We start from the raw sequence: 23,088 nt of genomic DNA, 5'->3' as shown, positions 1-23,088 counted from the left end.
TTTACTTCCAATTAAAAATGAAGTTAAAAAATGTTTACAAATGGGCAAAGGAACTGAACAGACAGTTCTCCAAAAAAGAAATACAGATGGCCAACAGACACATGAAAAGATGCTCCACATCGCTAATTATCAGAGAAATGCAAATTAAAACTACAATGAGGTATCACCTCACACCAGTAAGGATGGCTGCCATCCAAAAGACAAACAACAACAAATGTTGGCAAGGCTGTGGAGAAAGGGGAACCCTCCTACACTGCTGGTGGGAATGTAAGTTAGTTCAACCATTGTGGAAAGCAGTATGGAGGTACATCAAAATGCTCAAAACAGACTTACCATTTGACCCAGGAATCCCACTCCTAGGAATTTACCCTAAGAACGCAGCAATCAAGTTTGAGAAAGACAGATGCACCCCTATGTTTATTGCAGCACTATTTACAATAGCCAAGAATTGGAAGCAACCTAAATGTCCATCAATAGATGAATGGATAAAGAAGATGTGGTACATATACACAATGGAATACTACTCAGCCATAAGAAAAGGGCAAATCCAATCATTTGCAGCAACATGGATGGAGCTGGAGGGTATTATGCTCAGTGAAACAAGCCAAGCGGAGAAAGAGAAATACCAAATGATTTCACTTATCTGTGGAATATAAGAACAAAGGAAAAACTGAAGGAACAAAACAGCAGCAGAATCACAGAACTCAAGAACGGACTAACAGGTACCAAAGGGAAAGGGACTGGGGAGGATGGGTGGGTAGGGAGGGATAAGGGGGGGAGAAGTAGGGGGGTATTAAGATTAACATGGGGGGGGTAGGAGAAAAGGGAGGGCTGTACAACACAGAGAAGGCAAGTAGTGATTCTACAACATTTTGCTATGCTGATGGACAGTGACTGTAAAGGGATTTATAGGGGAGACCTGGTATAGGGGAGAGCCTAGTAAACATAATATTCGTCATGTAAGTGTAGATAAGTGATACCAAAAACAAAGCAAAAAAAAAAAAAAAAAGGGCAGTTCCTGTGTGGTAACCTCCAACAAGTTCTACACAAGGGTATAAAGGGCATATAAAAGTGTAGGCAAAGGGTCTGTTTGTGTTTATACAGAGGATCAAAGCCTAATTGGGCTACCCCGAAAATGAACTAAGATACGATATGAAAAAGAACTTCCAACATCAGCACTCTCTGGAAGACTCATGATAGAAGATGATCATCAAAAAACCCCAACAAAGATCCACGCACTGCTACAGCTGTAGATGCACTCATCCCACCAGTTCCTGGACTTGCCATGGGAATGAGGAAGGAGATATCTAAGCTGGCCTGTGCATACAGTAAAACAACAAATTTGACTGGATCTATACTGTTGGAACTCAACCAAGAATTAGGAGAAGTGCAAATTGTAGCGCTCCAAAGTCTTACAACTACAGACTATTTACTGTTAAAAGAACATATGGCATGTGAACATTCCCCAGGAATGGGTTGTTATAATTTGTCTGATTTCTCTCAGACTGTTCAAGTTCAGTTGGACAATATCCACCATATCATAGATAAGTTTTCACAAATGCCTAAGGTGCCTAACTGGTTTTCTTGGTTTCACTGGAGATGGCTGGTAATTACAGATATGCTTTGGTTATGTAACTATACTCCTATTATGTTAATGTGTGTGCGCAATTTAAGTAGTAGCTTAAAACCTATACATGCTGAAGTTACTCTACAAGAAGATATGTCAAAGAAATAATCAATCTTCCCATGTTTTCCTCCGCCTGCTACTTCTATAGCTTTTCTTCTTCCTTCCTAATTACAACCCTTAAATAGAATTCGTGCCTCATATCAAATTTACCGAGTATCATAATTCTTCCAAGTGGTAAAGATACCTCAAGACAAATGCTGGGCATAGAAGCCACAGGGCATAAATATGCAAAGAAGTAAAAAGCTAACCTTTTCAAACAATAAGGCTTACCTCTCACTTACCAACTTCACATCTCCCTGTATGGCCCCGGAAGATGACTGGTTAGCCAGAGACGGGTAAGATTCCTCAAGGGAGGAACAACCTAAGACAGGCACAGTCGCAGGGGGGCCATCAGGTGAGAAATTGGGGATCAACAGAGGTGAGGCTTAGAACCTCACCTCCCCTGTTCTGAGAGAAATCTTCTGCATATGTGGATGTTTTATTGCCCTGGTCTAGCTTGGATTAACACATAGTCTACAGGCACACACCTGATCATCTACATTTGCTCTCTTACAACACTAAACTATGTTTTCTACCTTTATCTCGTATCTACCTACCACTTCAGCATTTTATTAAAAATAATAATAATAAAGAGAGAAATGTGGTATCCACATATAAATCAAGTATAAAAACCAAATGAGTATTCATATTTGAACTGACTGTTTATAGTTCATAATGCATGAGCAAAACCGAAAGTTTCTGTGATGACTGCCCTTGTACTGTTCACTATGTAACTTATTCATTATGTAAGAATTTGTTCTACATGTAAGAACTTGTTTGTTATGCCTCAGAAGATTGGAGACTGACGAAAATTAGGCTTGGGGTGGATTAATGATTGTGCATTGAGCATTGGCTCCCCTATACAGAATTTTATTGTTGTTAACAACCATGTGATCAATAAATATGAGAGATGCCCTCACAAAAAAAAAAGGACAGACTTCCAATGGTAAAATAAATAAGTAACAAGGATGTAATGTATAGCATAAGGAATATAGTCAAGATATTGTAACAGCTTGGTAGGGTGATAGCTGGAACCTAGAATTATGTATATAAATGTTCTACCACTGTGTTGTACACTTGAAACTAATGTAATGTAATACTGTGCGTCAACTACCCTTCAATAAAAAATAATTATTAAAAAAAAAAAATGTTTACATATACCCACATGAAGGTTTATAAAGTGCATGTCCTCACACATAGGGAAAATGCCACTTTCAAACAAGCTAAGAAGCTTCGCTGGTTTACCCCTCTAATCGCTTCTCTTCCTTACACATATATTCAGCAATGATGGCTGCTCAATGGACACTGAATGCATTCATTCATATATTTATCGAGACCTACTATGTGCCAGGCACTCTACAAGGCATCCTACCAGGAATTGTCCCTGCTCAGAGTTGAGGTCTCATTCAGGAGACACAGACACTATATGAAGAGAATCAACTTTTGCAATTAAAGACACATTGTTGGTGTTGGTCAGTAATAACTTCCACATTAAATGACAGTTTATCTGGTAAATAAAAGACTAAAGTAGCCATCTCTAGATGAACTGTATATATTCCACAAACACTGGGGTTTACCAAATCGGTACATTCACCATGAAAAGTAAATCCATTTTAACTTTATTTTCAAAGTAGCTGGCATAAAACACCTTTAAAAACAGCATGCTGTTGCCTGCAAAGGAGTACATGGCTACTGCAACAGACAAATGGTTTCTGCTACACACAACAGAGAGTAGGGGAGGGAGATAGAGATACGGAGACTTTAAGAATAGAACAATGGGAAGTATCTCCAACCTTTCATATGAGCACAATTCCTGAACCTGCGAAATGATTGACTCTCCTAGATTTTCTGTGGTTACAAAGGTTGAGATGTACTGCACTTAGTCAAGTGCAAACCTAAGTCTTTTCCTCTAAATTAGGCCATTCCTGATGACGCGGCAGGTGGGAACTCACCTAATACACTGTAAGACCCTCCCTGCAGAACAAGGCTGTGCTTGGAACACTGGTGTGGCCGTGGCCCTGCCCACTGCCCTAATGCTGGATCTCCATATGGCAAGCAGCACCAACTGAAACTCTGTCCAGAGGACAGGACAAACTTGACGAGTATGAGAGTGTGAGTGTGAGTGTGAGTGTGAGTGTGAGTGTGTGTGTGTGTGTGTGTGTGTCTCCCACTAAGGACTCATGGTTGCTGACTGCACCATTCTTTTACCTAAATATTTCCCTTTGACCCTTTGAAATCTCTAAAAATCATTACAAAAAAAGACTAACAATGCAATAAAAAAAGACAAGGGATATAAATTAGTAATTCACAGAAGACAAAATCCAAATGACCAATAAATTCACAAAGGTTCCCATAGTCATGAGTAACCAGGTGAACACAGATTTAAAGAAAAAAAGTAGAAAACGAACTTCTACCCATTAGATTGGCCAAAAGTTATTGACTGATAATACCCAGTACTGATATGGTATGAAGGAACACTTTTTGGAAAATTAATTCGGTATTACCTATTAAAACTGAACATATACTTTAATTCAGTGATTCTACTTTTAAATCTAAGGCCAATTGACTAATTGCAAGGATGGTCACTGTGGATTTTAGGGAATCAGGGAACCTGGCACCTGCTTGAGTGGGAGCAGGAGAGCGGGAGAGTCAGAGGCCAGCACGTGGTTGTCAGCCTCAGGTAACTCACGGGACTGGGCTGAGTCCAGAACAAGACGGGACCAGGACGCAGGCCTGGTCAGGAAGTCAGACTGCTGGGAGAGGGGAGGCTGGAGATCAAGTGCTTTCTCAGGGCGTCACAGCATCCTTCCTGGAGAGGGTAGATCGTTTCACGGAGCGCACCAAAGGCCAGAGTAGAACACAAGATGATGTGAGAGAAAACATTCTGGGCAGCTGCTGGGCTGGTGAGGGCCTTTGTCTTGTTTCTTTAAAAAGCAGTAAGAAGTCAGGATGCTCAAGGGAAACAGAAAATTATACCGAGATGTCTCAGAGCTAAAACGTAAGACCAAGTACAAGGCAGACTGGCTCTGGCAGAGGAGGGACAATACACACAACAGGGGCAGGGCATTTCCAATGTTTCACAGTAACAGAGGGGACCTAATTAAGTCTGAATTAACCCAAGAAGTACATTGCCAAAATATTCAAGCAGCTTTAAGAAATGCTGAAGGAGAGAAACATGAGGTGCAAAGCTGTGGGAGGAATATGAAGACCGAGCTCTGGAGGAGGAATTAGGTTAGCACTATCTTGCCTTGTCCATGCGTCTAGAATGTGGCAGAGGAGGAGGGCCACAAGGGGAAAGAAAGCGAACCAGGCAGAAGCACATGTGCCCCATCTTCACCAGGCATCTGGCAACGTGTAAATTGTGATGGGCAGGGCACTGAGCAGGCCCAAGGGCTCTGCTGAATTTCGGGTCAAATAGCCATGTTCTGTTGTAGCACACTCTCATGGGAACATGGACACCAAAATGCTGTCCAGGCTCATCCTGGAATTAAACCAGGGTCACTGAATTTCCCCATTAAGGGTGGACATCACCTGACCCCAGGACTGTGCAGTGCAGAGGCTCCAACATGCATGCTCTTGAAATGAAAAGTGCAGAAACCGGAGGTCAAGAACAAAGGCTTCTATAGAAAAAGAAAAGCAGATTTCACTGGTTGAATAAAGGAGCAGAGCAGTAACTGGCAATTGAGGGGTCCACATCAAGCTGTATAAGGAGCCCCAAATCCACTTAGGAGCAGGGCTATAGTTATTAAAACCCACCAACTAATTACATGCTGGCTGAGTAGGTGATGAACTCTATTGTTTCCATATTGTTGACAGAGCTCAAGTCCAGAGGACTGCAAATGTAACAAATTTGTAAGTGGTACCCCTTTAAAAAACAATATTTTCAGTTGTGCACCATCTAATTATCAGGACAACCCCCCTCATTTGGGCTGGGAGGGGTGAGGGGGCCCAATGGGGAGAGGAGTGGCTGAATTATTTGCATTTTTCAAGAAGCATTACCAAAGGGTAGAGCTCAATGTCACAATAATCAATTGCATTTTGAAAATTTTATCCATGTGTTATTTAAGATGGGGAATTTTTTTGGGGGGGAGCCTGCTGTCTTTTTTTTTTTTAATAAGGTATGATTGATATACACTCTTATGAAGGCTTCACTTGAAAAAACAATGTGGTTACTACATTTACCCATATTGTCAAGTCCCCACCCATACCCCAATGCAGTCACTGTCCATCAGTGTAGTAAGATGCCACAGATTCACTATGTGCCTTCTCTGTGCTACACTGTTCTCCTGTGATCCCCCACACCATGTGCACTAAACATAATACCCCTCAATACCCTTCTCCCTCTCTCCTCACCTACCCTCCCACACCCCTCCCCTTTGGTAACCACTAGCTCCTTCTTGGAGTCTGTGAGTCTGCTGCTATTTTGTTCCTTCAGTTTTGCTCCATTGTTACACTCCACAAATGAGGGAAATCATTTGGCATTTGTCTTTCTCCGCCTGGCTTATTCCACTGAGCATAATGTCCTCCAGCTCCATCCATGTGGTAGGATTTGTTTCTTTCTTATGGCCGAATAGTATTCCATTGTGTATATGTACCACATCTTCTTTATCCATTCATCTACTGGTGGACACTTAGGTTGCTTCCATATCTTGGCTATTGTAAAAAGTGCTGCGATAAACATAGGGCTGCATATGTTTTTTTGAATCTGAGAAGTTGTATTCTTTGGGTAAATTCCAAGGAGTAGGATTCCTGGGTCAAATGTTTTTTCTATTTTTAGTTTTTTGAGGAACCTCCATATTGCTCTCCACAAGGCTGAACTAGCTTACATTCCCACCAGCAGTGTAGGAGGGTTCCCCTTTCTCCACATCCTTGCTAGCATTTGTTGTTCTTAGTCTTTTCGATGCTGGCCATCCTAACTGGTGTGAGGTAATATCTCATTGTGGTTTTAAATTGTATTTCCCTGATGATTAGTTATGTGGAGCATCTTTTCATATGTCTGTTGGCCATCTGAATTTCTTTTTTGGAGAACTGTCTCTTCATATCCTCTCCCCAGTTGTTAAACAGGTTATTTGCTTTTTGGGTGTTAAGGCGTATAAGTTCTTTATATATTTTGGATGTTAACCCCTTGTTGGATATGTCATTTACAAATATATTCTCCCATACTGTAGAATGCTTTTTTGTTCTATCGATGGTGTCCTTTGCCGTACAGAAACTTTTTAGTTTGATGTAGGCCCATGAGATCATTTTTGCTTTTCTTTCCCTTGGTTGAGGAGATGCGTTCAGGAAGAAGTTGCTCATGCTTATATTCAGGAGACATTTGCCTATGTTGTCTTCTAAGAGTTTTATGGTTTCATGACTTACATTCAAGTCTTTAATCCATTTCGAGTTTACTTTTGAGTATGGGGTTAAACAATAATCCAGTTTCATTCTCTTGCATATAGCTTCCAGTTTTGCCAACACCAGCTGTTGAGGAGGCTGTCATTTCCCCATTGTATGTCCATGGCTCCTTTATCATATATTAATTGACCATATATGATTGGGTTTATATCAGGTCTCTCTAGTCTGTTCCATTGGTCTTTGGGTCTGTTCTTGTGCCAGTACCAAATTGTCTTGATTACAGTGGCTTCATAGTAGAGCTTGAAGTTGGGGAGCATAATTCCCCCAGCTTTATTCTTCCTTCTTAGGATGGCTTTGGCTATTTGGGACCTTTTTTGGTTCCATACAAATTTTAGAACTATTTGCTCTAGTTCATTGAAGAATGCTGTTGGTATTTTGATAGGAATTGCATTAAATCTGTAGATTGCTTTAGGGACAATGGCCATTTTGACAATATGGGGCACAGGATGTGTTTCCGTTTATTAGTATCTTCTTTAATTTCTCTCATGAGTGTCTTGTAGTTTTCAGAGTATAGGTCTTTCACTTCCTTGGTTAGGTTTATTCTTAGGAATTTTATTCTTTTTAATGCAGTTGTGAATGGAGTTTTTCCCCTGATTTCTCTCTTTGTTAGTTCGTTTTTAGTGTATAGGAATGCCACAGATTTCTGTGTATTAATTTTGTATCCTGCAACATTGCTGAATTCAGATATTAAATCTAGTAATTTTGGGGTGGATTCTTTAGGGTTTTTTATGTATAATATCATGTCATCTGTAAACAGTTTAACTTCTTCCTTGCCAATCTGGATACCTTTTATTTCTTTGTGTTGTCTGATTGCCATGGCTAGGACCTCCAGTACTATGTTGAATAGACGTGGGGAAAGTGGGCATCCTTGTCTTGTTCCCGATCTTAAAGGAAAAGCTTTTAGCTTCTCGCTGTTAAGTATAATGTTGGCTGTGGGTTTGTCATATATGGCCTTTATTATGTTGAGGTACTTGCCCTCTATACCCATTTTGTTGAGAGTTTTTATCATGAATGGATGTTGAATTTTGTCAAATGCTTTTTCAGCAACTATGGAGATGATCATGTGGTTTTTGTCCTTTTTTTTTGTTGATGTGGTGGATGATGTTGATGGATTTTCTAATGTTGTACCATCCTTGCATCCCTGGAATAAATCCTACTTGATCATGATGGATGATCTTTTTGATGTATTTTTGAATTCAGTTTGCTAATAATTTGGTGAGTATTTTTGCATCTATGTTCATCAGGGATATTGGTCTGCAATTTTCTTTTTTTGTGGTATCTTTGTCTGGTTTTGATGCTGGCCTCATAGAATGAGTTTGGAAGTATTCCATCTTCTTCTACTCTTTGGAAAACTTTAAGGAGGATGGGTATTAGGTCTTCACTAAATGTTTGATAAAATTCAGCGGTGAAGCCATCTAGCCCAGGCATTTTGTTCTTAGGTATTTTTTTGATTACCAGTTCAATTTCATTGCTGGTGATTGGTCTGTTCAGATTTTGTTTCTTCCCTGGTCAGCCTTGGAAGTTTGTATTTTTCTAGAAAGTTGTCCATTTCTTCTAGGTTATCCAGTTTGTTAGCATATAGATTTTCATAGTATTCTCTAATAATTCTTTGTATTTCTGTGGTGTCCACAGTGATTTTTCCTTTCTCATTTCTGATTCTGTTTATGTGTGTAAACCCTTTTTTTCTTGATAAGTCTGGCTAGGGGGTTATCTATTTTGTTTATTTTCTTGAAGATCCACCTCTTGCTTTCATTGATTCTTTCTATTGTTTTATTCTTCTTGATTTTATTTATTTCTGCTCTAATCTTTCTTATGTCCTTCCTTCTACTGACTTTGGGCCTCATTTGTTCTTTTTCTAGTTTCATTAATTGTGAGTTTAGACTGCTTATATGGGATTGTTCTTCTTTCCTGGGGTCGGCCTGTATTGCAATATACTTTCCTCTTAGCATGGCCTTGGCTGTGTCCCACAGATTTTGAGGTGTTGAATTATTGTTGTCATTTGTACCCATATATTGCTTGATCTCTGTTTTTATTTGGTCATTGATCCATTGGTTATTTAGGAGCATGTTGTGAAGCCTCCATGTGTTTGTGGAATTTTTCATTTTCTTTGCAAAATTTATGTCTAGTTTCATACTTTTGCAGTCTGAGAAACTGGCTGGTACAATTTCAATCTTTTTGAATTTACTGAGGCTCTTTTTGTGGTCTAGTATATGATCTATTCTTGAAAATGTTCCATGTGCACTTAAGAAGAATGTGTAGCGTGGGGGGTATGGGGAGGGCTGTGCAACACAGAGAAGACAAGTAGTGATTTTACAGCATCTTACTACACAGATGGACAGTGACTATGAAGGGGTATGTGGGAAGGACTTGGTGAAGGGGGGAGCCTAGTAAACAATGTTCTTCATGTAATTGTAGATTAATGATACCAAAATTAAAAAGAAGAATGTGTATTCTGCTGCTTTTGGGTGTAGAGTTCTGTAGATATCTGTTAGGTCCATTTGTTCTAATGTGTTGTTCAGTGCCTCTGTGTCCTTACTTATTTTCTGTCTGGTTGATCTGTCCTTCAGAGAGTGAAGTGTTGAAATCTCTGAGAATGAATGCATTGCATCCTATTTCCCCTTTTAATTCTGTTAGTATTTGTTTCACCTATGTAGGTGCTCCTTTGTTGGATGCATAGATATTTACAACGGTTATATCTTCTTGTTGGATTGACCCTTTTATCATTATGTAATGTCCTTCTTTGTCTCTTGTGACTTTCTTTGTTTTGAAGTCTATTTTGTCTGATACAAGTACTGCAACTCCTGCTTTTTGCTCTCTATTAGTTGCATGAAATATCTTTTTCCATTCCTTCACTTTTAGTCTGTGTATGTCTTTGGGTTTAAAGTGAGTCTCTTGTAGGAAGCATATAGATGGGTCTTGTTTTTTTATCCATTCAGTGACTCTATGTCTTTTGATTGGTACATTCAGTCCATTTACATTTAGGGTGATTATCGATAGGTATGTACTTATTGCCACTGCAGACTTAAGATTCGTGGTTACCAAAGGTTCAAGGTTAACTTCCTTACTAAGATGGGAAAATCTAAACCGAAAAGTTAAGCGCAATTTCTCATGACATGGAAGTGGGCACATGTGATCTTCAGGAAGAAAGACAGTGGGCAGAATGAAAATACATAGCTTTCATGTTTAGAGGCATGTCTGCATCCATTCATTTCCTGAATCTCTGAATCCATGGTGGTGGTTACTGTGCTATGCACAGAGTCTTGAGAAGGTGTGGTGTAAAAGAATTTACAGGTCATCTTCCAGCTTCCTTTAATCATACCAATTAAAAGCAGAGCAATCATTAAAAAGGTTGGCCCATTCAGCATGATGTCTGTGTAGTCAAGACAGAGTATATACGCTTCAGGAAAAATGCACGCTAAATATGATTGACTATTGTTTTCCAATCCTAGCACTGCAACCAACAAAAGGATTTTGGAGTCAGATGTTTTCACCATAAAGCCTTTGTAACTGAAATAGCTGGATGCTGGATCATGAACAGGCAGAGACTGATGAACCAAAACAGAAAATCCAGAGACAGATCGAGCAGTGTAAGGAAATTAGTGAATGCTAAAGACAGCACCTGAGTCAGTGAGGAAAAGAGGGACTCTTTAATCAGTCTGTTGGGGTAATATACAGCTATATAGAAAATTGTAAATTGCATCCATTCCTAGTACTTTCCACTATGAAAAAAGAAACCATAAAAGTACCAGCAGAAAACATGGGTGAATTTTTTTCTACAGCTTGGAGGAGGGGGCCATATCCCTAATTATGAGTCAAAATCAAAAGGCAACAAAGTAAAAAGGTTAATATATTTGATTACATAGAAATCTTTAAGAAAAGCTTTTGCATGGTAAAAAATGGAAACAAATATTTAAAACATACGATAGACAAAAAGTAGGAATCTCAAATACATAAAGAACACTAAAATAAAGGGCTAGAGGGAAGAATAGGTAATTGCAATCAAAAGAAATGCAAATGTCACTTAAATGCATTAAAATGTTTAATCTTGTTCACCACTGGAGAAATGCAATTAACTTCAAGATACTGTTTCTCATGTACGAGACTGGCAAAAACACAAAAGGCCTAGATACTCTACTTACTCTGTTGGTAAAGCTGAGGGGGCACAGGCCTTGTCATATGTTGCTACAGAGACTATAAAATGGGGCAAACTTTATCAAAGGGAATATAGCAGGACCTAGCAAAGTCCACATGCATTTACACTTTGACTCCATAATCTACCACCAGAAAGCTTTCCTACAGAGACTGGAAAAATACAAAACAGAAGTCTCTATTAATACCACAAGTCTGGAAAAAAACCAAATGCTCACCAATAGGAGACTAATTGAAAAAACTGTTACCACTACTGCATGGAGTAGCATGCAGCTGTAAAGAGGAATGAAGACTATCTCTATATCAAACTGTAAAGTGATCTCCATGATACCTTGTTAAGGAAAAAAAGCCAAGAAAGGGGGAGATATAAATATTTACATATTTGTTTATATTTTTCATTTAAGAGTGAAAGGATAAACCATAAAAATAAAGGTTACCTATGAATAGGTGAAGGAGACAGGATATTAGCTCTTTGAATATACCTTACTGTATCATCTGAGTTGTAAACTTGTATTTACATAATAAAAAAATAAAACAATTTCTAAAACTTGAAACTAAAATGAAACAAATCAATCCAACCACATTTCCAGTTGGTGGCACACCATACAGAGAGGACCTATTCCAAATGACTTGAAGACACAGTAATGTTACTACATATTCCCAATGGGTTATACACACCCTACCCTAAGGACAAAAAGAACTATGAGCAATCAAACTTTTTTCAGTAATTACGTTGTGGGAACAGCAGCAGTACTGTTATCTATTCTCTGTACTATGGGGTAAAAAGCAAAGGAACAATCATGTTGGAGTGGTAGTCTGCTGGATTTTTGCTATGGTTGAAAGGAGATACAAGTATACAGATAGATGAGGTCAAGGCCCTGTGGCCCTGTATAGGTTCTATCAATATGACCTCATAATGCATTTTACTTTTAAAAAATGTATACTTACTAACTTTGTCTACTGAAGAGGCCTAGAAACTATGGACAAGAAACACCTCTAGCATCCAGACTGTGGTCTCTAAATACCAGGGGTCCTTGGAGAAATGGCTGGAACTGGATCTCAGGCAGGAAACATACAATATGACCCTGTAATACCTTGTCATACCAGAAGGCAAGGAAGCCATCAAAGGTCCAGAGAGCAGTCAACCTGAATAAACTCCCACCAAGCACAGATGGGCTGAAATACTCAGATTAATTGAAATTAGTGACTTTTTAAAAAGTCACTTCTGGAAGACAGAAGGAATCACCTTATCAACACCTCATCCTGCCTTTCTTATACAGTGTACCTGGGGCAACCAAACAATTAGTGAGAAGCTTCTCTTTTCCCATGCATTTCATTTAATCCATGAAGGGGGAGTGGACAGAAATAGAATACTGCCATTTGGCAGCGCCTAACGATTAAAGCAATACCCATCAATAGCTATTAACATCACAAAGAGGGACAAAATGTTATACAACCCTGATGGAAGTTCTCTGCTAACTGTGAAGAAGCCTTGCCTCTCCCCGAAAATTAGCAAAAAAAAAACAAAAACCAAAAAGAAAACACTTGACTCTGATAAGACTTGTTACCCAAGTTACCAGTTGGCAGGAACCCCTGATGCATTTATATGTCATCCTAACACATTAAACAATAAGATGGGAATAAAATCATCAAAATTCAGACTGTGGGAAGCTATAGGTTATATGATCCAATTTCTTCAACAGAGCATTAAAGAAAAAGGAAAAAGACAAGGAGAAGGAACCTAAAGAAAGAGAAACTTAACAGATGCCATCCAATTGCAAAGCATGGCCTTACGTGGAAACTGATTCAAGCAAACTGAAAAATATACATACACATAATTAAACATAAATGTATGTACGCCTTTCTACATATGACAATAGGAGAAATATGATATGCCTTGATTTTGATGATATCAAGGAATTACTGTTAATTTTTTTTTAGTTATGTAATGGTTTTCTTTTTTTTTTTTTTTTAGGTAACATAGAATGACATACTGAAATGTTGGCAGGTGAAATGCTTCAATTCCGTTATTGGCTTCACAATCATCAAGAAGGGTTAATGGTTAGGTATATAAATCGAACAACTGGTAAGGAACTGATAATAGCTGCAATTGGATGATGGGTACATTGAGTTCATTATAGCACATTTTTTTAAATATATGTTTTGCATAATAAAAATTTTCATTACAAATTGGAATTTTTCTAAAGAAAAAGATGTTTGGGGTAAAGAATTTTTTTCCAAAAAGTAAAAATCCGAGCTATCAAGCCATGAAAAGACATGAAGGAAGCTTAGTGCGTATTACTAAGTAAAAAAAGCAATGCAAAAAGACTTCACATTGTTTGATTTCCACTACATGACACTTTGGAAAGACCGGTTGTTGCTGGGGGGGCGTTGGGGGCATGGGGATGAATAGGTAGAGCACAGAGGACTTCTAAGGCAGTGAAAATGCCATATGGTACATAATGATGGATACATGCCATTATATGTTTGTACAAACCCGTAGGATGTAAACTACCAAGACTGTGCCCAGAGGTAAACTACAGACTCTGGGGGATAATGATGTGTCAGGGCAGCTTCATCAGCTGTAACCAATGCTGCACTTTGTCAGGGCATGCTGAGAGATGGGGAGGCTGTATGTGTTTGGGCACAGGGAGTATACGGGAACTCTGTGTTTCTGTTCAGTTTTGCTGTAAACCCAAAACCGCTTTGAAAAATTGAAGTCCATTTAAACAAACAAGGTAAAAATCAGGAAATACATACTAACTAGCTCACAACCTCACTTTTTGTTATTACCAGGAAATGTTTGCACTTATCGCTTAGAAATGAGATGTCTACACCCACCTCTGGATGGTGAGAATACTAGGGGTAAGGGGTCTACCTCACCAGCACCTGCATGTCACAGGCCTGTGCACAGTCCTAACACGAGCTGTCCACGACCAAAAAGAAACACCACAACTTATCCGCTCTGACTCAATGTCAACAAGGCTGTGCCGAGAAGTAGTAAGGCCACACGGAACAGCAAAGCCCCCCCAAGGAGCTACTAGGAAATTTTTAGTGGGATGAAATTGCAGCCAACCAGGGAAAAATACGGACATCCCATTGAAGTCTAAGACTGCACATTTGGAAATACCTATAAGTGAGCCTCAAATGCCTATCTATGAGTGAGCCCCCCAAGTCCTTGTTGAAAGGAGGAACCAAAACAATCAACTAACAAACCCACCCATGTGAAAATCTCATAAGGATGACTCACAGATTCTTATTTTAGTCATTATTTACTTAAAGGTATTTTCTCCCCAGAGCCATCCATGTTCAGGCTCCTCTTTAGCACGAAATAAAACTGGCTTTATGACTGGTTACTATTGTTCCATTAACTGCACATTCACACAACAATCTGGGGAAATTTTAGCAAACACTGGTTATGTGTTCTGTTTACATCTTGCCACATATCCTCAAAGTTGGCAAATACTCTTCACAAGTATCTATTTTTCACCACTAACAACTCCGTCTTGGATTCCAGCATGAATTCCTGGAGATGAGACAGAGAGAGGGCAGCTAGGTGATGGTTAGTGGAGGCACTAAAGCAGCCTGCTCACCCAGCCCTCCCGGGCCCGCCAGGAGGAACTCCTGTCTCCCGATCCGCTTGACAATTGGGCGCTTCTCTTCACTGCAGTAGGGAAACAGGTCCTGGGCGACGCCAGTGTTGTAGTTCAGGATGATGTACTGGGTGGTCAGAGCCAGGCACAGGAAGTGGCCGTCCACAGCCACGGCTAGCGGCTGCTCCGGTGTAGACACCTCCCTGATGATCTGAACCCTGTCCTCGTACACCATGAACACCTGGATGGTTCTCCGCTTGACAGAGATGATGCAGACTTCCACGCAGAACGGGTCCCCACTCACAGGGTTCTCGTTCAAAGCGAAAGCCGTGGCCCCTTTGATGCGGGCCCCCGAGGGCACCGGCTCCAGGCTCCTCATGTTCACCAGAGTTATGCCGTTTTCACAGAGCACCAGCAGTCTGTTGAGAGCTGATGCTGCTCGCAGCTCATTCACTGGCTTCTTGAAACCCAGGTGTCTGTGCAGCTGCTTAGTGGCAGTGAATGTGGCTGTGCCTGTGGGCAGAGTTTTCTCCTCCAGCAGGAAGTGGTAAATGAAGCAGTCATTGGTGCCCACGTACAGGTTCCGGCCGCAGCACTCCACACACTCTATGTTGACACGCTCCTTGTCGCCCATCAGCAGCTCCCGCTCCACAGCAGACACCAACGTAAAGGCCTTGGTGCTCATCATGTCTGCTGGCTGATCTGTGGGAAGAAGGAAAAAGCTAATTTAGAATAAACCAGGATAAGCAGAACCATTTCAGGTCACAATAAACACACATTGATTCCTCAGTTATAATTTCTGTGAAAGGAAATCATTTGACACTTAAAAAATACTGAAAGAAAGAAAAGACTTTCCACTTGGTCAAAACCACAATAAGACATCACCTCCCACCAGTCAGAGGGGCTAATCTAATATCAACAGGACAAGAAATAACAAGTATTGGTGAAGATGTGGAGAAAAGGGAATCCTCCTACACTGTGGGTGGGAATGTAAACTGATGCAGCCACTATGGAAAACAGTGTGGAGAGTCCTCAAAAAAATAAAAACAGAACTACCATTCAAGCTAAGTCCCCTTCTGGGAACCTACCTGAAGAGACAAAACTGCTAATTTGAAAAGACACATGCATTCCTATGTTTATTGCAGCATTAGTTACAATAACCAGGATATGAAACAACCTAAATGTCCATCTACAGATGAATGGATAAAGAAGATGTGAAACATATATATATATATACAATGGAATATTGCTCAGCCATAAAAAAAAAATCTTGCCATTTGCTAAAACTTGGACAGACCTAGACGGTATGATGCTAAGTGAAATAAGTCTGACAGAGAAAGATAAAAACCATATGATTTCACTTATATGTAGAATCAAAACAACAAAACAAATGAACAAACACTCGTAAGAAATACACTCAAGCACAGACTGGCAGTTGCCATGGGGATGGGTGAAACAGGTCAAGGGGGAAAAATTTGTGATAATGTTTGTTATCTTGATCTGGGTGATGGTTACATGAGTGTACACATGTGCCAAATGCATCAAGCTATATCTAAGATTTGTGCATTTTATTGTATGTACCTTGATTTAAAAAATTTTTTTAATAGTGAAGGAAAGATTCCCCACTTGGTCCCTCAGGCAAATGGAGGGCCCAGCTGGAGCCTCCATGCTTAACTTTTAGTTAAGCATCTTGCTGCTCATTCTCAAGAGCTGTGATTTACAAGGAGTTTCCTCTCATTGTTCTTGGGAGAAACACCTGAGGTAGAAGGCAGACATGAGTTTTTACCCACAGACAACACAACAAAGGCATTCTGGCAATAGGTAAAAATCACCCTCATGGACTTTCCCCTGAGTTTCTCCGGCCCTGGTGTAGCATTTCAGTGAATGGTGGGTCACAACTAACTACACGGTGTCAAATCCGGCTCCTTGGATCTTGTCAGAAACTCTGAGGCAGGAATCTACTTTCAGTTTCTCTGAACTCTTCCTAGCAGGGCATGCACACTGGCCCCAGCACTGCATGTGTTCCCCAGAGCAAGCGTGTGCATGCAGAGCATAAAGATGTGCCTCAAACCGCCAAGTCTCTTGAGTGAGGGGTTTGTGAGGTCACCAACATGCCAGTCAGTGAGTTATTTCCCTCTGGAGACAGACTGCCTCATGCTGTGACCCATGGTTTCCTGCTCCTTCTCTGGAGAGGACCATGGCCTCACACTCCACAAAGTTAGAGGCAGCAGAAATGGGCCCAAAATGGTATGATTTCCCTGAGTTCTCAGAGGGCTCGAGAGCAGACTCACACATGTCATTCTGACACCCTCAAGCAGGAGGGAGGCTGGCTGGACTTTTCTATCACTTCAAAGCTGTCCAAAAATAGGGCTGCTGCCTGAATTCCTTACCCTTTGAGGCATTCCAGCAAAGGCTGCAATACCTCCTGGAAATGTTCAAGAAAAGATTCATGTACCCAGGAAGGACAGGAATCAACTCAGAGATTTTTGAATTCACAATTTCTTACATCCCCCTGTCCATGGGATGGAGACAGCTACACACCAGTGAGACTCCAGATCCCTTCCTGCAGCAACAAAATTCCCAGAAAAAAGGATATCCCCAGTCTGGAGCGAGGGCTCCCCTGGACACCATCAGACTCCCTTCCCAGCCCTTTCCAGTCACTCACTGGCCATGTGACCCTGGGAAACTCACTTGGCTACTCCATGTCCCAGTTTCCTCCCCTGTAAACCGAGCATAATCATGGCACCTACTTCATATGACCCTTTGAGGATTAAGGAAGCCAGCTCATGGAAAACGCTTCCTCCTGGCACACCGAGAGCACTCAGTAAAAGCCAGCTTTTCATCTTATATTAATGCGTGCCTCTCAAGGCCCCAGCCTCCTTTCAGCTATTACTTCTCAAACCAAAGGATAAAACAAGGCTGCCTTCTGCCCTTGGCCATGGGTGATCAGTGTCCACCTCCTCTGACAGACAGACTGAAACTAAGCCAAACACACACTCATGTGCAACACTGCCCAGCCCCACATCACGTTTCCACGTTCGTCACATGACTTCATCTTCACGAAGACTGAATGAGAGGCAGGAAGCGAGGTGTGAGGCTCAGAGGGCCTCACAGAGGAGGAATTGTGCCCCCTGACCTGAGGCTGCAGGAACTTCCCAGCGCCCAGGGATGGGGAATGAGTGGGCTTTAATAGTCACAAACAATGTTTAAACACTAATTCTAGGTGTCATGACCAAACAATCACCAAAACCCAACCCAGACAATATTTTTTTCCATTTAAAAGCTAATGAATAAAACACAGAGATTGAAAAGTAGGCTCTGAAACGTCCTAAGTAGGTGAAAGCAAAGGATATGAAATGCTCCTTCCTTCCTTGATTGATCGATAAGGGGCTACCTTTTCAAATGGTAGTGAGGCAGGGCAAGGACATGGGACAAGCATCATGATTAACTTTTCCTGCATATGATGAAAATGCCCAGATAGAAACGGTATAGTAAGAAGAGGCAAGACTCCATCTTAAGGCTAAGATTCCATTTTAAAAGCCAGGTAAGACTCCTAACATATTCTTTGGTAATTAACCAACAACCTATTTCAAGGCAGGACAAGCAGTCCTAACTGATATATTCTCATTGTGTGAGGGTAAGCACTATCTTGGAGAAGAACAGGGTCAATAAATTCCTTGTGTTCAATTTATCTTACAGAACATTTTCAGAACTGACTCACTGGACAGAGACATCATGAGACCACATGTCAAGCCTACATCCTCCCCACCCCCTCACCCTCTGCCCCATTCCTGAAAGTCTTAAAAAGATAGAATCCTAAGCCCTTAAGTGTGCCTCTTCTGAGATTGTGTACACTCCCCTTTCTTCAAGTGTGTATTTTTTGCCTTAAATAAAGTCTTCTCACTGCTCAACTTACTGCATTTTGTCTCTGCAGTCTTCCATAGGTAAATATGTCTTTGTCCTGCTATTTAGTACAATTTTCTACACCTAAGCACTAGTCTCTCTTTTCTACTTCAGACAAGTAGGGAAGGGCTACTGAGGTCTCTGATTTGAGCTTGCAAGTTCCCTTCACCTAGGTGACCTGGATGTGACTGCAGCTATACAATCGTGCTCTTTAGCAGCCTGCCTAAAAATCTCCCTTCTTTGCCTTTGGGAAGTTCTCAGAACATCATCTCACTCCATCCGGTGCTCTGTGGTTCCCCCAAATCCTGGGGTGGTAGGAGCTTAGTTCCCAAGCCATGCCGAGTCAAGCAGACACTGGACACTAGGTGACCCTGGTTCAGGAGCTGGCAAGGGATGTGCCCTGTGCTGAGCAGGAGTTCAGTGAGCTTCCTTTCCTCCCTCTGCTCTCCCGTGCTCTCTGCTGCCTGTACAGAGGCTGCCATTTCTCTGCTACTATAGCATTATTCCTTCTTTACCTACACTTGTCCGACCTGCTTAAGAATTCTTTCTCATTCAGGGTAAAGAACCCTCCCCTGTCCAGGTTGAGGTTTCTCCTGGTGTTCAGGGGGAGACCTCCCCAGACACAGCTGCCCGACAACAGCAAGACAGAGTGATTCTGCTAGTCAGCATGTGAACTGTATGTAGCTCTCCCTTTGCAGGACCCCTTTGGGCAATCTATTTAACTTTGTAAAAGCATCATGTCCATAATTCTAGCTTCTGTCTTCACCTTTTCACTCTCTGTTCAGCATAAGAGACAAACTACACACACCTGCAGTGAAGAACATATGGAAAGAATTAAACACGTCATGCTGAGTCTCTGTGCTGGGATGGACTGGAGGGGGGAGAGGGAGCTGTAAAAAGTATCTGGTTTATTAAGAAGTCATAATTCTATAACACTTAAAGGGAATGCAATATTGTGTCATTACTTGGTAACTACACTTATTCAAATGCTACTAAAGATAAGGTTCCTACTACCAGCCTTTCAGTAAAGGACCTGCTTTAATAATTAAATGTAACTTATACAAAGCAGAGGGAGTGAGGTCAGCATCAGGGTGGTGTGACATGTTCCACCTTTTTAACAACAAATTAGACATCCATCCATGAACAAAAGCACCCATGTGGTGTTGCGGGCTTAGGGGGACCAGGTGGAGTCTCACGCCCTGTGCCTGCAGTAACAGGCACACAGAACTCATGTGGGCTTGGGAACCAGTGGAGCCAGCAAGCCTGCCCAGCCCTTCTTGCCATGGCTTGGAAAAGACCTGAGAATGCTGACAGGGCAGGTACACACAGGGAAAGAATTTGCAGAATCCACCCTTCTCGAGGGGAGATTCCAGGATGCCTCTGGAGCCAAAAAAATCCAAAACCAAAATCAAGTTTGGTCACAGCAGAGGAAGTGGCAAGAGGAACATCTCCCAGCACCACACCCACCATGGAAATGTTACACGTGGCTGAACCTCTCCAGGGAAAGGACAGCAGGCAGCAAGTGCCTGGCCAGCCAGGGGTACAGGGAATGACAGGAGGATCCCATTTCTCTCCATCAGGTGGGACTTCCATGACTGGGGGTGGAACAGGGGAGACTGGGAAAGAGGCAGATAAGAATCTCAAAGAGCATGAAAGGAACCGTGGGCAGCAGGAAGTCCACTGGGCCTTTGGGAGGACCACCCTGCGGGGTCTGCAGGCATCACCACACCTGAATACCCCATGCCTCCTCCTACTTTGTGGCGGCTCCTCTTGTGGGTTTCTATGGGCAACCTAAGCGCTTGGGCAGACAGGGACCCTGCTCAGAAAACAGGACTGTTCCATGGGCAAGCAGAAAACACAGCCTGGGCTAGGGGTCACCTTCTGGAAAATGAAAAAGGTTTCCAGCAGCAAGCCTGCTCGAGGATTGTAAGAACCACACAAAAGCTTAAGAATCTGCCACAAAAGGGGGCCAGAAGTGTGAGACAGGTGTACCCACACTGAGAGAAAGCCTAGATAATAACAGCCTGGAACAGAACATCCCATCTGAAGGCAACTAGCAAAGGCCTGACAGAGGAGGTGCCTGTGGTATGTGCTACTGCAGTCGTGAGAAGGTGCACAAAACTGCAAGGGGACTATCAAGAAAATGTGAACCACAAAAATGGTAGGATAATTCTCCAATAACCAAGTTCAAAGGTATGGCATTTGTGATCAAGATGATAGAGAATTCAAAATAGCTGTTTTGAAGAAACTTAATGAGCTACAAGAAAACTCATGGACTTCAGTGAAATCTGAAAAAAAAAAAAGATCAAAATGAGATTTTTACCAAAGAGAAATCATAAAAAAGAACCAAACGGCAATTTCTGCAGCTGAAGAACTCAATGAGTGAAATGGAATATACAATAGAGGGCATGTGCAGTAGTGTAAAGCATACAGAAAACAGAATACGTGAGTGTGGATAACGTGAAGGTTCCCGTGGCCAGGATTCTCACCGGGTCCTGGTTGGCTAGCTCACTATACACGTGTGGGCAATGCGTCATTATAGACTCTATGTAAAGAGCCCTGTCCTGTGCTCTGGGCAACACGGTGGCACAGCTGCAGGAAAGCAGAACAGAGGCTAGAGTGGTGGCAGCGTCGAGAACAGAGGCCCAGAGGACAGCTGTGCGGGACGACTGTGCAGGGAGGCCCAGAGGCAGAGACTGGATTGCTACATGCAGACTCGCTCTGAGTGGATGGGATTTTAGTGATTGACCTGCCACCATGGAAATAAAGTTGGATATAAACCCTTTCACCCTAAGAAGGTTCCATTGTCATTATTCGGTCTCACTGAATCCATAGCGAAATTGCCCAGGGCTGAAACCCATTGGCAAGACAGTGAACTAAAGGACAGAATTTTGAAATAAACCAGTTAGGAGAGAACAATTAAAAATGAATGATAAGATGAGGGGTGGAAGATGGCGATGTGAGTACAGCAGCGGAAATCTCCTCCCAAAACCACATATATCTATGAAAATATAACAAAGACAACCCTTCCTAGAATAAAGACCAGAGGACACAGAACAATATCCAGACCACATCCGCAACTGAGAGAACACAGCGCCTCGCGAAGGGGGTAAGATACAAGCCCCGGCCCCGCGGGAGCCGAGCGCCCCTCCCCCCAGCTCCCGGCGGGAGAAGAGCAGGCAGAGCGGGAGGGAGACGGAGCCAAGGACTGCCGAACACCCAGCCCCAGCCATCCGGGCCAGAGTGCAGGGCCCTCGATACTAGGAAAACAGGGCAGCAAGAACAGTGAGCGGGCACCGGAGGCCGGGCGCCAGAGGACACCAGAAAAGCAAGCGACCATTTTTTTCTTTTTTTTGCTGTTTTGTTTTGGCGAGTGCTTTTTGGAGGTCTTAAAGGGATAGGGATCCCAATACTAGGGAAACAGGGCAGCAAGACCGGTGAGCAGATGCCTGAGGCTGGCGCCAGAGAATAAAGAAAAACAAGCGGCCACCTTTTTTTTTTTTTTTTTTTTGTGGTCGTTGTTTTGTTTTGGCGGGTGCTTTTTGGAAGTCTTAAAGGGGCAGGGCGGGACACTTAATCCAGAGGTAGGGAATCCGGGATCTCTGGGCACCCTAACCCCTGGGCTGCAGGGAGCAGGGAGGCCCCTTACGGAGATAAATAGCCTCCAGGCCGCTCCCCCTCCAACGCGACTCCACCATTTTGGAGCAGCTGCCCGAGCCAGGCCACGCCCACAGCAACAGCGGAGATAAACTCCATAGCAGCCGGGCAGAAAGCAGAAGTCCTGTCTGCGCGCAGCTGCGCAGCACAAGCCACTAGAGGTCGCTGTTCTCCCAGGAGAGGAGGGCCACAAACCAACAAGAAGGGAAGTCCTTCCAGCCGTCACTCATCCCAGCTCTGCAAACTATTCCTATCACCATGAAAAGGCAAAGCTACAGGCAGACAAAGATCACAGAGACAACACCAGAGAAGGAGATAGACCTAACCAGTCTTCCTGAAGAAGAATTCAAAATAAGAATCATAAACATGCTGACAGAGATGCAGAGAAATACGCAAGAGAAATGGGATGAAGTCCAGAGGGAGATCACAGATGCCAGAAAGATCGCAGAAATGAAACAAACCCTGGAAGGGTTTATAAGCAGAATGGATAGGATGCAAGAGGCCATTGATGGAATTGAAACCAGAGAACAGGAACGCATAGAAGCTGACATAGAGAGAGATAAAAGGATCTCCAGGAATGAAACAATGTTAAGAGAACTGTGTGAACAATCCAAAAGGAACAATATCCATATTATAGGGGTTCCAGAAGAAGAAGAGAGAGGA

The 23,088-nt window shown here is 42.2% G+C and overlaps 1 protein-coding gene across 3 annotated transcripts in view; it reads right to left on the bottom strand.

The window, feature by feature from the left end:
* TGFBRAP1 (transforming growth factor beta receptor associated protein 1) overlaps window positions 1-23,088 on the bottom strand; it is a 91,058-nt gene that overhangs the window by 32,442 nt on the left and 35,528 nt on the right. For all 3 annotated transcript variants that reach the window (XM_057496884.1, XM_036921500.2, XM_036921497.2), the window contains exon 2: window positions 14,866-15,567. In XM_057496884.1, coding sequence (XP_057352867.1) covers window positions 14,866-15,567 — 702 coding nt within the window. The remainder of the gene's footprint in view (window positions 1-14,865; window positions 15,568-23,088) is intronic.

Source organism: Manis pentadactyla, chromosome 2 (assembly GCF_030020395.1).
Source record: "Manis pentadactyla isolate mManPen7 chromosome 2, mManPen7.hap1, whole genome shotgun sequence".
Taxonomy (NCBI): Eukaryota; Metazoa; Chordata; class Mammalia; order Pholidota; family Manidae; genus Manis; species Manis pentadactyla.
The sequence above is the reverse complement of the archived record's forward strand: the minus strand, read 5'-3'. Positions and strand labels throughout refer to the sequence as shown.